Genomic DNA, 17,542 nt, shown 5'->3' with positions numbered 1-17,542 from the left:
TGGTCTGGTCTCTGTTGCAACTATTCAGCTCTGTTCTTTTAGTACAAAAGCAGCTGTAACCAACACGTAAATAAATGAGCATGGATGTATTCTAATCTTTATTTATGAAGACAAACAATTGGCTAGATTTGCTGATGGTGCTGCAGTTTGCTAACCCCTTTAGTATTTTTTTTCTATTTATCCTACTTGTTTTATATTTTGTCCTCCTCTTGCCTTTTGGCCTTAAAAAGTTTTCTTTTATTCTATTAATTTTTTTTCTTCTATCACCTTAGAAGTAATAGCCTCATTCTTTTAGTAGTTATCCTAGAGATTATAACATATTTCCTTGATGTATTAATTTCTAATAATAATTGGTACTTTTATCAGCTTCCTGAAAATGCAGGAACCTGAGAACACTACCACCTCCTGACTTACATGCTTTATATGCCATTTGTGTGTGTGTGTGTTTAACTTTTTACTCTAGAAATTAAGTTTTCTATTTTTAAAACACTTTTTATTGTGGAAATATACACTTATATGCCATTTTTGTTGTGTGTTTCTTTAGCTTTTTATTTGAAAATTTTCAAACTTAGCCAAAAAAATAGAGAAAGTATTACAAACCACTAAGTAATGAACTATAATATAGTTTCAACAGTTTTTAGTATTTTGACAGTCTTGTTTGAAACAGTTCCCTGACATCAAATTATTGCATCCATAGATACTTATGTATGTGTTTGTTTGTTTGTTTTTTTAAATGTGCAGCTTGATCCTATGGACAGGTCTGTAGGCCAGAGTTTTTTTTTTTTTCTTTTTCTTTTTTGGCTGTGTTGGGTCTTCGTTGCTGCACGTGGGCTTTCTCTAGTTGCGGCAAGTGGGGGCTACTCTTCATTGCAGTGCGTGGGCTTCTCTTGTTGCGGAGCACAGGCTCTAGGTGCATGGGCTTCAGTAGTTGCAGCGCGTGGGTTCAGTAGTTGTGGCTCGGCTCTAGACCACAGGCTTAGTAGTTGTGGCGCACGGGCTTTGTAGCTCCACACCATGTGGGATCCTCCCGGACCAGGGATCGAACCCGTGTCCCTTGCATTGGCAGGTGGATTCTTAACCACTGCGCCACTAGGGAAGTCCCTATGTATGTATTTCTAACAGCTAATGACTTAGAAGACAATAATATTACCCATCTAACAAAATTAATTGTAATTAAAAAATATTTTTAGTATCTAACCTAGTTGATCTTTTTTTAAAATTAATTTTTTTGGCTGCGTTGGATGTTCATTGCTCTGCGTGGGCTCTCTCTAGTTGTGGTGAGCGGGGTCTACTCTTTGTTGCGGTGTGCAGGCTTCTCATTGCAGTGGCTTCTCTTGTTGCAGAGCACGTGATCTAGGTACACAGGCTTCAGTGGCACGCAGGCTCAGTAGTTGTGGCTTGTGGGCTCTAGAGCGCAGGTTCAGTAGTTGTGGCGCAAGGGCTTAGTTGCTCCGCGGCATGTTGAATCTTCCCGAAGCAGGGATCAAACCCATGTCCCCTGCACTGGCAGGCGGATTCTTAACCACTGTGCCACCAGGCAAGTCCCTATATAGTTATTTTTTAGATTTATTAAAATTATTTACTTTTTCTCTGATATTTTGTCCTGGATCATTTTTCTTCTCTTTAAAAAACTTCTTTTAATATTCCTTAATATGGATTTTCTGGTGATGAATTCTCAATTTTTGTTAGTCTGATCATATTTTTAATTTATCTTTATTTTAAAAACTTTTTATTATGGACACTTTCAAACATACATAAAACTTACTCAGAAGTTAGGAACTTAATATAATGAACTTCCATGTTGCAATCACTGAGCTTCAACATTGTCAAATCATGGCCAGGCTTGTTCCATCCATTCCATACCACTACTCTTTTTCTTTTAATCATTTTTTAAAAAAATTATTTATTTCATTTATTTTTGGCTGTGTTGGGTCTTCATTGCCATGCATGGGCTCTCTCTAGTTATGGCAAGCGGGGGCTACTCTTCGTTGCGGCACGCGGGTTTCTCATTGCAGTGGCTTCTCTTGTTGTGGAGCATGGGCTCTAGGTGCGCAGGCTTCAGCAGTTGGCGGTGCATAGGCTCAGTAGTTGTGGCTTGCAGGCTCTGGAGCGCAGGCTCGGTAGTTGTGGCACACGGGCTTAGTTTCTCCGTGGCATGTGGGATCTTCCCGGACCAGGGCTCGAACCCGTGTCCCCTGCATTGGCAGGCGGATTCTTAACCACTGCGCCACCAGGGAAGTCCCATACCACTACTCTTGAATAGTTATAAAGTGGATCTCAGATTCAGAAACATTGCATTTCATCCATTAGCATTTCATTTGTGTCTGTGAAAGATAAGGGCTGTTTAAAAAACATAGCTGCAGTATGTTACCTTATCTAAAAATGTAGTATTAATTCCTAATATCACCAGATATCCAGTCAGTGCTCACTTTTTCTCAATTGCCATATACACACAACGATACACATAATTGATTTCCTCTAATCAAGATCCCAGCAAGAGTTATACACTATGTTTGATGGATGTGATTTTTGAGTCTCTTAATCTGTAGTTCTCCTCACTCCTTCCTTACTTTATTTTTTTGTTTAAGAAACCAAATTATTTGTTCTATAGAGGGTCCCAAATCCTGGAACATGCTAATTGCGTATTCATAGTTTTATTTAACATTTTCCTTTACTCCTGTATTTCTTATAAATTTTTATTTGAATGTAGTAACTAGATCAAATTCAGTTCAATATTTTGACAAGAATACTTCATCAGTGGTGGTGTGTACTTCCATCAGAGGCGTATAGTATCTGGTTATATCTCTTTTGTGATGTTAGTAGCCATTGACGCTCATCACCTAGATCTGTTATTTTATTAGGGGTTTACTTTCATTTATATTTTTGCTGGGTATGGAATTCTAGTTGGTAGGTTTCTTTTAAAGTCATTTTTTGGAGCAGTTTTAGGTTTACAACAAAATTGAGAGGAAGGTACAGAGATTTTCCATATGTCCCCTGCCCCCAGACACGCATAGCCTCCCCCATTATCAACATTACTCACCAGAATGGTACCTTTTTTTTTTTTTAACCAAGGATGAACCTGCATTGATACATCCTAATCACCCAAAATCCATCGTTTACCTTGGGGTTCACTCTTGGTGTTATACATTCTATGGGTTGGTCAAATGTATGATGACATATATCCATCATTATAATATTTTGCAGAGTATTTTCACAGCCCTAGAATCGTCTGTGCTCTGTTTTTATGTCTCCATAGTTTTGCCTTTTCCAGAATGTCATATGTAGTTGATCCTTAAATAGCACAGGGGTTAGGGGTGCCAACCCTCTATGCAGTCGAATGTCTGTATATAACTTTACAGTGGGCACTTCATATCTGCTGTTCTGTATCCGTGGATTCCACCAACTGTGGACCATTTAGTACTATAGTATGTATTTGTTGAAAAAAAATCTGTGTATAAGTGGACCCGCACAGTTCAAACCCATGTTGTTCAAAGGTCAGCCTTAGTTGGAATCATACAGTATGTAATAGCATTTTCAGGTTGGTTTCTTTCACTTAGTAATGTGCTGAATAATATTCTGTTGTCTGGATATGAATTATTTATCCATCATCTATCCATTCATCTACTGAAGGACATCTTGGTTGCTTTTGAGTTTTGGCAGTTATGAATAAAGCTGCTATAAACATGCTTGTGCGTGTTTTTGTGTGAACATAAGTTTTCAACTCCTCTGAGTATATAGGAAAGAACACAATTCCTAGATTGTAGGGTACGAATAAGTTTAGTTTTGTAAGAAACTGTGAAACAGTCTTCCAAAGTGGCTGTATCACTTTGCATTCTCACCAGCAATGAATGAGAATTTCTGTTGGTCCACATCCTTGCTGGTATTTGGTGTTGTCAGTGTTCCACACTTTGGCCATTCTAATAGGTATGTAGTGGTATCTTGTTTTAATTTATATTTCCCTGATGATATATGATGTGGAGCATCTTTTCATATGCTTATCTGTCATCGGTATATCGTCTTTGGTGAGGTGTCAAAGTTTTGGGCCCAGTTTTTGTTTGTTTTTTTGCGGTACGCAGGCCTCTCAGTGTTGTGGCCTCTCCCGTTGTGGAGCACAGGCTCCGGATGCGCAGGCTCCGTGGCCATGGCTCACGGGCCCAGCCGCTCTGCGGCATGTGGGATCTTCCCGGACCGGGGTGCGAACCCTTGTCCCCTGCATCGGCAGGCAAATTCTCAACCACTGTGCCACCAGGGAAGCCCTGGCCCATTTTTTTTTTTTTTTTTTAAAGAAGATGTTGGGGGTAGGAGTTTATTAATTTATTTGATTTATTTTTGCAGTGTTGGGTCTTCGTTTCTGTGCGAGGGCTTTCCCTAGTTGTGGCAAGCAGGGGCCACTCTTCATCGCGGTGCGCGGGCCTCTCACTATCGCGGCCTCTCTTGTTGCGGAGCACAGGCTCCAGACGCACAGGCTCAGTAGTTGTGGCTCACGGGCCTAGTTGCTCTGCGGCATGTGGGATCCTCCCAGACCAGGGCTCGAACCTGTGTCCCCTGCATTAGCAGGCAGATTCTCAACCACTGCGCCACCAGGGAAGCCCCCTGGCCCATTTTTTAATCAGGTTGTTTGTTTTCTTATTGTTGAGTTTTAAGGGTTCTGTGTGTATTTGGGATAACATTTCTTTTTCTCGTTTGTCTTTTGCAAATAATTTCTCGCAGTCTGTGGCTTGTCCTCTTATTTTCTTGACATCATCTTTCACAGAGCAGTTTTTAATTTTAATGAAGTCCAGCTTATCAATGAGTTCTTTCATAGGCCATGTCTATAGTGTTCTATCTAAAAAGACATTGCCATACCCAAGGTCATCTAAGTTTTCTCCTATGTTATTTTAAAGGAGTTTTATAGTTTTGCATTTTACTAGATTAAAAAAAAAATTCTTTGAAGACCATTGCATTATCTACTGTTGAGACGTTAGCTGTCAGGCTAATTATTGTTCCTTTGAAGGTAACGTCTGATGGTGGGAAAGGTTTAGCTGCTTTTAAGCTTTTCCTTTTGTCTTTGACTTTCAGCAGTTTTACTAGGATGTGACTAGATGTACATACCTCTTTATTTATCCTCTTAGGGTTTGTTGGGCTACTTGAACCTGTGGTTTGATATCTGTGGTCAGTTTTGGAAAATCCTCTGTCATTATCTCTGCAAATATATATTTCTTCTGACCTATTCTTACTTTCTTTACACATATGTTAGACCTTTTTGCTCTGTCCTTTGTCTTTTATTTCTCTTCTGTTTTCCATTCTTTTGTTTCACTGAGCTTTTTCCCTTTTTTTAATTAATTTTTATTGGAGTGTAGTTGATTTACCATGTTATGTTAGTTTATGTTTCACTGAGCTTTAATCCAGAATCCAGATCTTCTCACCTCTCTCTACTTTACGTCTCACTACAGTGTATTGAATCTATAGTTAAACTGCATCCATTGAGATACTAATTTTGGTTATTGTATTTTTCAGATATAGAATTTATATTTTTTTCAAATTTGCTGTGCTTTCCCCCACTTTTGAAAAATGATTTTTAGCTCTCTAGTGAAATTCTTGATTTAATCGACTGGCTCCTTGATCATAATGCATAAACTCATAAAGTCTAAGTTTTATAATCTTAGCGTGTGGAACATTGTTAAATTTGCTTCCGCTGGTGGTTCGTCTTGTCTTGTTTCCTTATGTACCTGGTGGTTGTATGAATGTATATAAGACAACCATGCAGGATCCAATATCAGTTTGAAAAGATAATGTTTGCAGTCCCTTTGAGAGCTTGCCTACTTACGGTTCATCCTTAACTCCTTATATCCTTACTCTTTGAGTCTCAGTTTAAAGGGTATGGGATTTTCCATGCTTCCCACCTTTGGCAAGTCTGAAGCTAGTTTTGTCTCCTTTACCTTGTGAGGCTTTGCTCCGCTTCTCAGGGTCAGCTGCCGCTTGTAGATGCCCCAGGGGAAAAGCTGCCCTACCTCTCTGTCTCTCTTCTCTGGATAGCCTTCTCTTGGGTCTTGGCCTGCTGATTCTTAACTGCCTCTTTAGTTCTCTGATGCCTTTTAGGCACACCCACCACCTCTCCAGCTTTTTCTCATTGGAAGGTTTTTGGATCAATTTACTAGTACTGGAAATGAACCATTTTTTCCTTGCTGTTAAACTTATTCATTGAGATACTATTTCTGTATTAACTTTCTAAAAAGTATCAAAGTACTACCCTTGTAATATAGTATATTAAAAAGACACCCGGAAGTTTAAAGGAGCAGAAAAAAAATCACAGTGCCGTCAGTGAGAGGCAGTTACTGTTAATAGTTGCTTTTTGTTAAAGAGCTACCTTTTGTGGGGTTGGGGAAGAGTCTGGAGATAAGCTTAGTTTGGATATTCTGACCTTGAGATGATTAAGATGTCTAGCTAGAGTTATGCTTGAGGCATTTAGATATTAAACAGATGATTTGCTTCAAGAGCAGGGTGGAGATCTGGATTTGTTGATCTCTGAATGTTAGTTGAAGCTATCAAAGTAACTGGAAGGCAGTGGTGGTTGTAGACTGTTTCTTTGTTAAGGGTAGCACAGATTGAGAAGGGACAGGGTAATTATGGGTGAGGTAAGATAGAACTTAATTTTTGTAGTGTTATGAAGGCCAAGACAACGTCATAGTTTTCATTTGTAAGTTACGTGCCTATAGGAAAATTTTTTTCTATTCTATATTTAATGGTTTAATTTTTTTAGCCTAAAATTCTGTATGCTGAATAGCAGCTATATAAAGCACAGTATCCTAGTGTGAAATACTTGTTAGTGTTTTAGATCTAATCACAGACTAGATTAAGTACTGAAGTTCAGGATCTCAGACTTGCTAATAATTCATACTTAGTTTTGTGCAAATGACTGTCCTCAATCTCTTGTTCCATTAAATGTGCATAATAATGAATTCACAATGTTAAAGAATAATAAAACTATATTAAGTACACCAAGGAAATATTAAACACAAATGACTTTCATACTGAATCAGTTTGTATATAGAGAGAATGCAAGAAACAGTACTTTTGTACTTCCTGTTCCGATAACCATTGATACTAAAGGTAAGAAGAGGAGTGACTTCACTGAAGTTTTTTTGGTGGTATATCAATACATTATTTTAGTTCTATACCAGACTAGTTCTTTAAGTAGATGTGCACAAAGGCCATTTAAAGATAAGCTAGAAATTCATGACCACATACCTACTTATTTTTAATATATACTTTGAGTTATCTTTTTGTTTCTACAGTTGTGACTGTATTTTAATAATTTTGCTATGTGTTTGGTCATTAAACAAGAGCTATTATAATATGGAAATTTGATTTAACAGAGCTACAATAGAAGAGGCGTACTCCAGGTCAATGACAAAACTAGCAAAATCTGCAAGCAATTATTCACAACTTGGGTGAGTTAATTTCTTTGAAGAACTCTTTCAATGTTGATTTAGGCAAAGTTTATGAGAATAGTAGGTTCCCATTGAGGATAAAATGGTTCATAAATATAATAGTATGTAATGTGTTTATTCAAAATGCGTCTATATGTGAATATATTCTCGACTTGATAGAAAGTATAATTGAATTTGCTGAATCAGTTAACACAAAGTAAATGAAACTTACTTTTTTCCCTTTGTTAAACTACACAATACAACTTCATTCTTCCTTCTTTTTTCCATATCTCTCCTCACTTTTCTGGCAGCCTCCTGTTTCTAACTCCTCCATGTAGATGTGCCTCTTCTAAAACATAATTTCTTCTTTATTGACCACAGTAGAAGGGCCAGAAAGTAACTGGAATAACAGAACCTAGCTTTAACCAATTGACCATGTTTTGTTGTTTTTCTTTTTAATAAATAATTTATTTTTCTCTCATATACTCATTCTTTTAGGTGTCCAGTATGATTGATACTTTAGAAATATTTATTTATTATTTTTAAAAACTTTTTATTGGAGTAGAGTTGATTTACAATGTTGTATTAGTTTCAGGTGTACAGCAAAGTGAGTCAGTTATACATATACAAATATCCACTCTTTTTTTAGATTCTTTTCCCAAGTAGGCCATTACAGAGTATTGAGCAGAGTTTCCTGTGCTATACAATAGGTTCTTATTAGTTATCTATTTTAGATATACTAGTATGTATACGTCAACCCCAATCTCCCAGTTCTCCCCCTCTCACCCCATCCCTTGGTAACCATAAGTTTGTTTTCTACATCTGTGACTCTACTTCTGTTTTTGTTTTTTTTAAGATTCTTTTCCCATGTAGGCCATTACAAAGTAGTGAGTAGAGTTCCCTGTGCTATTCAGCAGGCTATTGTTAGTTATCTGTTTTATATATAGTAGAGTGTATATGTCAGTCCCAGTCTCCCAATTTATCCCTCCCCCCATCCCTTGGGAACCGTAAGTTTGTTTTCTACATCCGTGACTCCATTTCTGATTTGTAAATAAGTTCATTTGTACCCCCCCTTTTTTTCAGATTCCACATATAAGCAATATCATATGATATTTGTCTTTCTGTGTCTGACTTATTTCACTCAGTATGAGGCCATGGTTTTAATATAGGAAATTCTTATTTTTAGTTACCAGGTGGGAGGTAGAAAAAAACATGTGTTTTCTAATAAAGTTGCTGAAAACATTTCTGTCTTTGGAATATGTGTCTTTCATGAATAATAGGTGATATTTTATTTTTTGTGTTAGTGTTGTTACTTAAGATTATAAAGATTTTAAATATTAATGTTTTTGTTTACTGATACATATTTAGTCAAGAATTGAATTTTATCTTTCTGTATTTAGTTGCATTTAAACATATTTTGGATTGGTCAATTTCCTTTCTTAGTGCTTATTGTACATTAACTTGTATTACCTGACCAGAAAAAAGTTGTGTATGTCAAACTTTAAAAAATGGAATGATACTTGGAATTCCTTAAAGAAATCTGTATTTAAAGAAATCTTATGTTGAACCTCCTTTCAGTGTAAATAATCCTTGGGTAAAGTAAAGGGACACTCTCATCTTACCTGTTTTGTAAAGTCTAGACTATCATGTATCAGGTTTACCTGAAGTGATGTACATGTATTTTGGTGCTGTAGTGAGTGGATACTTTTCAGGTGTCCTTTTTTCTCTCAAAATTTTCCATCTAACTACTTGCCACATTTAGTGCTGATTAGATTTAAAAGTGTGAGGTAAGATCTAATCAGAACAGTCCTATTTAAGTATTTTAATTATTCTCTTTGAACTTTTTGTTATTGCTTAAAATGATTGTTGTCAGTTAGCTTTCCTACTGGGTAGGAAATGCAGTAACTGGCACAGAGTACATATTAGGGTAAGTAATTTCTGTCTCTACCGTCTTGCGTTAGTGATCATTGTTGCTATTTGTTTTTGTTTTATCATAGAGCAAAGCACGTGCTGTTGAAAATCTCTGAGGAAGTACCTGAGGAAAGCATAGGATAAAATTATTCTTATATCATTCCCTACTGACCAGATTAGTTTAAACTAACCTTTGGCATCCTAAGTATTATTCAAAATATTATAATGTAGTAACTCTTGGAAGTAGTTGAACCTGTTGAAAATATTAAATTCTCAATGTTGAGAAGAAGTGGTAGGAAAGTATGTCATACATTCTATACCAAGTGTAGTAGAAAGGGGACTCTCAGTGTTTGTTGAAGTACACGGGTAAAATCTGAAACAAAGTTTCAGATAACAGTTTTAAAGTCATTCTTCAATAAATTTTAATGATGAAGGCACTTAAAAAATCATGTACAAATTTGACTTTTGCATGTTTAAATTCAGAGGAGCTTTTATCTTCTTAATTTTGTTTATTTGGTTTTTTTGGCCGCACTGCAGGCATGCGGGATCTTAGTTCCCCGACCAGGGATCGAACCTGTGACCCTGCATTGGAAGCACAGAGTCCTAACCACTGGACTGCCAGGGAATTTGCAGGAGCTTTTATTTTTGATGAAGCATTTTAAATGGAGCACTGAAGAGTCTAAAATTTAGATTTGATAATAAGTTAGTTTTAAACAGTAGACAGTGATTAGAAGGGCTTCTGATACAAATCTAAATAACCAAATCAACTCAGAAAATGACACGTTATAATTAAGGGAGGGTCATGGCCAGACCTGTGATATGAGTTAACTCATTTCTCTGTATCTGAGGTATAAAAATATTTTAACTAATTAACCAAGGATTTTAAAAAAAATCAAGGTCAGGCTGTCAGTCGTTTCATTTGTGATTTAATTTAATTTCATCTTTTGACTAATTAAAATTACTGAATATAACATTATTTCCATTGGTTCTATTCTGGAGCCTTAAACTTTTTCTTCCTGTTAGTAAATTATTCCCATGTTTTCTTTGCTTTAGAACATTTGCACCAGTGTGGGATGTGTTCAAAACATCTACAGAGAAATTAGCAAATTGTCACTTGGATCTTGTTAGAAAATTACAAGAATTAATAAAAGAAGTTCAGAAGTATGGAGAAGAACAAGTAAAATCGCATAAAAAGGTATCAGTTTTGTTAAAGGATTGATTGGTCAGATATTGAATGCTTTGTAGTTCTGCATTTTGATGAATCGTTTCATACCAAACAGACTAAAGAAGAAGTTGCAGGAACTCTGGAAGCTGTTCAAACCATTCAGAGCATAACTCAGGCCCTCCAGAAATCCAAGGAAAATTACAATGCCAAATGTGTAGAACAGGAACGTTTGAAAAAGGAAGGAGCTACACAAAGAGAAATAGAAAAGGTAATTGTAATAAAAATAATACCTCTGTGGTTTCAAGCATTTTCAAATACAAGACTGCATTTAATCTTTAAACACTCAAGAATGATCTCATATTAAAGATGAAGTCACTGTGCCTCTGAGTGTTAGTGATTTACCTAAGTGAAACAGAAGTAGGTTTACAAAATATGTTGTATCTGGTAGATAGATTAGCAAATACATAAAAAGGAATGAGTTCTTTATATTGGTGACACATTTGCAGGATTTTTTTTTTTTTTTTTTGCGGTACGCGGGCCTCTCACTGTTGTGGCCCCTCCCGTTGCGGAGCACAGGCTCCGGACGCGCAGGCTCGGCGGCCATGGCTCACGGGCCCAGCCGCTCCGCGGCATGTGGGATCTTCCCGGACCGGGGCATGAACCCGTGTCCCCTGCATAGGCAGGCGGACTCTCAACCACTGTGCCACCAGGGAAGCCCTGCAGGATATTTTTATAAGATAATTGATGAGAAGCTGCTTGGTGTAAGATTTAATAATGAGGTAAAAATTTTTTTGAAGCAAGACTTTGGTAGATTTAGCAAGGCAATAGTTACTCGAGATAAACTTTAAATATATGTTGTGGGTGATTTATTGCTGACTTTGAGCCCATGTATGTAGTATTGTGGTAAACCACAACCTTTTCCCCCACTCTCATTTTCATTAAAAGTAGATATTTTTCCCCTTTCACAACAGTTTAACTATCCACTTGTTTGATGTGGTATATATCATTTAGGAATCAGCCATAGGGAGTGATAATTTTGAAAGCTTTGTAGAATATTTGAAATAGCCATTAAAAAATAACAAAACTGTAATTATGTTGCAATTATAATAATTATAAAAGTGTATATACATGGGCAAAAACCAGAAGAGCATCTGGAAAAATCAAAACAGTCAATGGAATTTGGGGTAATATGTTTCCTTTAGTGTTTTGTGCAATAAATAAAAATTGGGAGGGGGTAAAAAATGAGGCACAGTAAGTTCATGATTTTAAAACGCTCTTCATTCCAGGCACAGCAGTTAAGAATAAAATATATGAAAAGGGAAAATAAAGCAAAATAACATGCTCCAAAAAGAAGAATAGTATCTTCATAATGAACCAGAAATGGAACAGAAACTCAGAAGGGCATGTAGAGATTGATTATGCAGGGCTGTTGGACCCAAAGTCCTAAGTTAGGCAGTGGAATTTAGCTCTTGTGTGGTAAAGGGGACTAAATATTCCCCGCTTGAGATGAAGCCCAAGGAACCCCACTCACTTGGTGAAACTATAAGTATTGAAAAAAGACTGTTGAACTGCTGAAGGGCTAAAGCATTATTGGAAGTTGGGGTTTAAGGATGCAGTTCTGACTGGCAGTCAGGCCAAGGAACCAGTTCATGACTGTTTCGTTCATATCCCCTATATTCTTCCAGGGAATTAATTAAAAGCTACCTTTATAAGACTAATACTAAATTGGGGCCTTGGAGGGCTGGCAGGAGATAACCTGAAACTGCTAAATGGGGATGGGTGAGCATAAATGATAGAATATAACACAATTCTAGGAGGTGATGTTTACCTTGTATTCTATAGAGTTTTCCAGCATCACTGTTGGAGGCAGAGAGAGAAGAGAGAGGGGAAAAAACAAGAAACCTCCCACCTGAAATGAGCAAAAGCACATCTTAAGGAATCTAATATAGCTAATATAGTTTTCCCTGCTATACAACAGTAGAGTGTTCCTGTGAAACCTTTCATAAGCCAAAATGGCGTAAGCAGAGAAGCAAGTACCTTAGAACACATCTTGCTAATGCATGCACAAAATAAATTGAGATAAAGCACAGATGCTTACAGACACAGTTCAAAGCTTTGGAGACCGATGCTGAGTGTAGATCCTGGGAAGGAGCTTGGTGGTGCCACTTTCACTGCTTCTCAGGGTGTGCGCTGCCTCTGTAACGGCTCCTGCAAAGCAAACGCTGAATGCTATTTTTCTTTTCACCTGTTTTTGTAAAAGTGAAAATCCTCTTTGAATGTTTTTCAGTTCGTGAAAACAGGAACTAATATAATTCTTTTGTAAAAGCAAACAAACTTGTAAGACAAACTTTTGAAAAGCAGGGGATACCTCTGCTAAGATAGGTGGCAATAAATTTAACAATTAGAATAAGAATTCACTCCAAATAAAATTTAGATTTATAAAATAGATGATCAGAAACGTTTGTGTTTGTTGAGGATGTTCAGATATGCAGATGAATATAAATTTATATTAAAGAAATTAAGAGAGATAATGAAATAAGATCTAGTAGATGGGAAAACAGCTAACCAGAAAATTTGGCAATGAAATATATGGTTATTGAAATTTTAAAAAAAGCAACAGAGAAGACAAACTTTAGAGCTAATATAGTGAAAGATTGAATTTGGGCACTCACCCATAACATAGTGCAGAGAATAAAGGTTACCAACATTCATCTGATGTGGATTTCAGAAGAAAAAAAAATGGAGAGGATGGTAGACAGGTAATATTTGAAGAGTTAACAGATCAGAACATTTCAGAATTAAAAAAACTCAGGAGTTCTTAGATCAAAAGTACATTCTTGGTATTAAGCAGGTTAAGTAAAGATAAATTCAGAACGAGGCACCAGAGAAAAAGAGAATATTAAAAGCTACCAGGTATATCTTTTTCCTCACATCTCTGAAATCAGAATGCATCATCAAATGATAGTATCATATAATCACTGTTGGCATGGTGGCATTTGTGGTGTAGTTTCACTGCCTCTGGGAACTTGGTTGTTATATACCTGGTGGCATGATTGGACAACTGCAACACGTTGATGTTTCAATTAACAGACCACTTTAAGAGCATTGAGGAAGGATTAGTTCTGATTGTTGTCTGAAAACCTTTTGTTGAAACCTGGTAAGATCAAGAAAATGTGAGCACCAATGTTTGGAAGAAAATCTGGAGATGATAGTGGAACACTTTTAAGAAATGCTCTGTCAGTAATGCTTTTGGTGACGTTGAAGATAATACTATGTGGGGAAAAAAGCAGACCTCAGCAGTCCCTGAATTGGAAGTAACTGAGAAGGGTCAGAATCTGACTGTGAAAAAAGATTCAGGAGTATCTCGAAAGTTCATTTTGCAAGCATGAACATTAAGCATAACTACTGAGAGAATAGAAGTATAGTCTAAATCTTCTCAATCAGCAAAAAGAAAAGAAGAGGAAGCGGTGCTTTTTTCTAATTGTTCTGCTCAGAGGTGATATCTTTGCTTGTGATACTAGGTGTGTTAATGGGTCTCTGATTTATATATATTCAAATCCAAGCCTAAGTAAATTTATTTTGGCCTGTAATAAATAAGCTCTTTATTAACATGAATGTAGATTTTTTTAAACATAGATCTTTGAACTGTTTTTCCTTTGGTGAACTTGAAAACATAAACACTTACTGGCTATTATGACATAGTATGCTTCTCATCTTCATTCACAAACCCTTATTGTTTTAAAGCACCATTTAGAAGTTACTCATATTTGTGGACTGTGACAGAGTACTTATTTTATATGTATATATTTGATTCATAGGAGTTTACTATAAAAATTATAGACGCTTAAACAGAAATATTTCTGGTAGTACATCAGTAAACTTATTTATAATGCTAAGGAAATGAATAAAATGTAGGATTTATTTAGTTATCAGTAAGTAATCTGTTAAGGCCAGTCTTTTGTTTATGAGAAGAAATGTAGCTATTGCTTTTAAAGCATAAGTTGCTATGCTCCAACATCCCTTTTAATAATCACTTTACAAAAGTGGTCAAGTTTGTTACTACTGGGGCATTTAGTTTCTATGAGTCTACCCTAAGAATTTATAGTTTTACTAAGCAAAGATACTATTTAGAAAGTCATTTTGACTTAACTGAGTGTTGCTGTATAGTCATTTCCTATGAGAGATGTTTCTTGCTTTCAAAAAATATATATATTCCCAATACGATTACATTCTTTTTTTTTTTTTTTTTTTTTGCGGTACACGGGCCTCTCACTGTTGTGACCTCTCCCGTTGCGGAGCACAGGCTCCGGACACACAGACTCAGCGGCCATGGCTCACGGGCCCAGCCGCTCCGTGGCATGTGGGATCTTCCCAGACCGGGGCACAAACCCGTGTCCCCTGCATCGGCAGGTGGACTCTCAACCACTGCGCCACCAGGGAAGCCCACGATTACACTCTTTTCAAAAATAAATTTATTTATTTATTTGTTTGTTTAATTTTTGGCTGCGTTGGGTCTTTGTTGCCGTGCACGGGCTTTCTCTGTTTGCAGCGAGCGGGATCTACTCTTCGTTGTGGTGCGCAGGCTTCTCATTGCAGTGGCTTCTCTTATTGCGGAGCACGGGCTCTAGGCTTATGGGCTTAAGTAGTTGCAGCACACAGGCTCGGTAGTTGTGGCTCATGGACTCTAGAGTGCAGGCTCAATAGTTGTGGCGCATGGGCTTAGTTGCTCCGCGGCATGTGGGATCTTCCTGGACCAGGGCTCGAACCCGTGTCTCCTGCATTGGCAGGCAGATTCTTAACCACTGCACCACCAGGGAAGTCCAGAATATGATTACATTCTAAAGTGGCCTCTATATTCTTTTATAGGATACCCTTAGTTTTCTTTAAATTTTTTTGTCATTACTTAAAATACCTTGTTAATCAATAAACTCTTTAAAAAATTTATTCATTATTAAGTACTACTTTTGCCAGTTTTCTAAGATGCTTCTTTAAGTTGGTATGTAATTTCCTTATTCTGACATATGATGTTTACCTTTGAAGAGTGAAAGCTGATGTAAAAAATATATTAGAACTTATAAAGGGTATCTTCTTTCTTTTTTTGTAAGTGAGAAACCATTATGTTGTCTACAATGCAACATATGTGTCTACTAGGAAATATCATTATAGCAAAATATTATTTGAACTTTTCCTGTTTATTAATATAATAAAAATTAAGAGTTTACTTTAAATATAGGCTATAGACTCAGTTCTTCCCTTTTTAAATGGTTCATTCACATATTTTCTGATTGTTGGATTATGAATTTGTATGCCATAGTAAATAAATGTTTTAGTTTCTACCATGTGCCTGTCATCATGCTACATGTTATGAAGGTTCTTAAAGGCTGAGTACATATTATCCCCTCTGTCTTCAAGAAGCTTCCTTCTTTTTGAGGAGCTAAGACTTATTGAATAGTACAGAACAAGAGGCTACTAGAGAAAGGTTTTAATGGTGAGTTTAGAAAGGGAGGTGTCTTATTTTGTGTAGAACCTGTAATGGAATAAATTACTTTAAAAAAAGTATGGACACAATCATAGTTATATTTTGAGGGACTTTTCCATTGTTTATGAATTTCCTTTCAAATTTCAAATGCTTCTAGGAGTGATCACAGCTCATGTATTTATCAACAGCCGACACATAAATTATAAGGCAATAACTTAATAGGCAGCAGAGGAAAAGAGTAGTGTTAGGATGAAGAAGAAGCAAAGAAGAAGGGGCTCCCAGTGGGAATATATCATTTTGCTAGACTGTGTCATTAAAAATCACTCCATGGACTGTGGGTTGCTTGTTACTCTTGTATAGACTGAAAATTTAGGTAGCTGGAAGAAATTCTCTTCTTCCAAGTCTCCTGGCATAACAAAATCCAAAAGGAAACTCAGATAACCATGGCATTAAAATTGTTTTTAAAATAAATTCTAGCAAACTTGGTTATCTGGACTTCCCGTGAAGGTAGTTTGTAAACTCTAAATATCCATCTCATCTAATTGTTAAATGTTTGAAAGGGCAAGGATGTTAGAGGAAGTATATTAACGGTAGTATAAAATAATGTCATACGGCTAGACAATGGGAAGAGAGTTTAAAAAAAGGTCCATAGGAGCAAACTAGAAAATCATTGTAGGTTTTAGACACTTACTCTAGGGGTAGAGCTTAGAACAGCTCTTAGATATAATAACAGCAAAGTGTAACAGCAAAATATAATGATGTATGTTCCTGTTGATGTTTAATAGCAGATACTATTTATTTTGTAGTCCCTGTCCCAAGCATTTACATAAATTACATTTCATCTGTGCCAAAGCTCTAAAAAAAATATGTGATATTTCCATTTTAGGAATGAGAGAACTATATAAAACTCAAAGTCAACTGGGTAGTAAATTGTAGAGCTAAAAGTTGAATCCAGTTTCTTTTGGCTCCGAAACCAGTTCTGATACAAGATACCGTTTTGATACACTACAAGATAAAGTGGCATCCTATATTCTTTATTTAAGAAGGCCCACAAGCATAAAGCATATATGTTTAATATAATATATGCAATTATATTTTAGAGAGAGTACAGAGTTGCCTTTTTAAAGAATAAGACTGTATGCATCGCTTGCCAACCCCAAACCTCCAGGTAAACCCAACTTTCTGTTTCAAATACTTATTCTTAGACTCCTGAACATAGCTGGAGATAATTACCTACTGGCTCTGATTGGCTCTGCACAAATTCCAAGTTTTGCAGCTTAGCCCTCAGTGGCTCTTTGCAAGACTTTTACTCCTGTAGTTATTACCAGTTGCATCCTCCACAACCATGGTTTGAAACTTTCTTTATTCTCCTGAAGTTCCCAACCCTACCCTACTCTTCTTCACTTGTAGCAGACCCCCTCTTACCTCATCAAGAAAGTGGAGATCTTTTATCTTGAAATCCTATAGCTTTTCTTTTTTTGATCTTCTTTAAACTCTTATTTACTTCAACACCCCTTCCCTTCAAACTTCCTGTATCCAAATTGATCATTCCTTTGAGAATAATCAGATTTCTTGATA

General features: G+C 36.5%; 1 protein-coding gene across 1 annotated transcript in view; it reads left to right on the top strand.

Moving 5' to 3' along the window:
- FCHO2 (FCH and mu domain containing endocytic adaptor 2) overlaps positions 1–17,542 on the top strand; it is a 116,347-nt gene that overhangs the window by 21,738 nt on the left and 77,067 nt on the right. The window contains 3 exon segments of the mRNA XM_082837231.1: positions 7,356–7,430; positions 10,374–10,515; positions 10,601–10,753. Of these exon segments, the coding sequence (XP_082693357.1) occupies positions 7,356–7,430; positions 10,374–10,515; positions 10,601–10,753 (370 nt within the window).

This window comes from Leucopleurus acutus (genome assembly GCF_964270905.1).
Source record: "Leucopleurus acutus genome assembly, chromosome: 3".
Lineage (NCBI taxonomy): Eukaryota > Metazoa > Chordata > Mammalia > Artiodactyla > Delphinidae > Leucopleurus > Leucopleurus acutus.
Note: the sequence above shows the minus strand (reverse complement) of the source record. Positions and strands in the feature narration are given on the sequence as shown.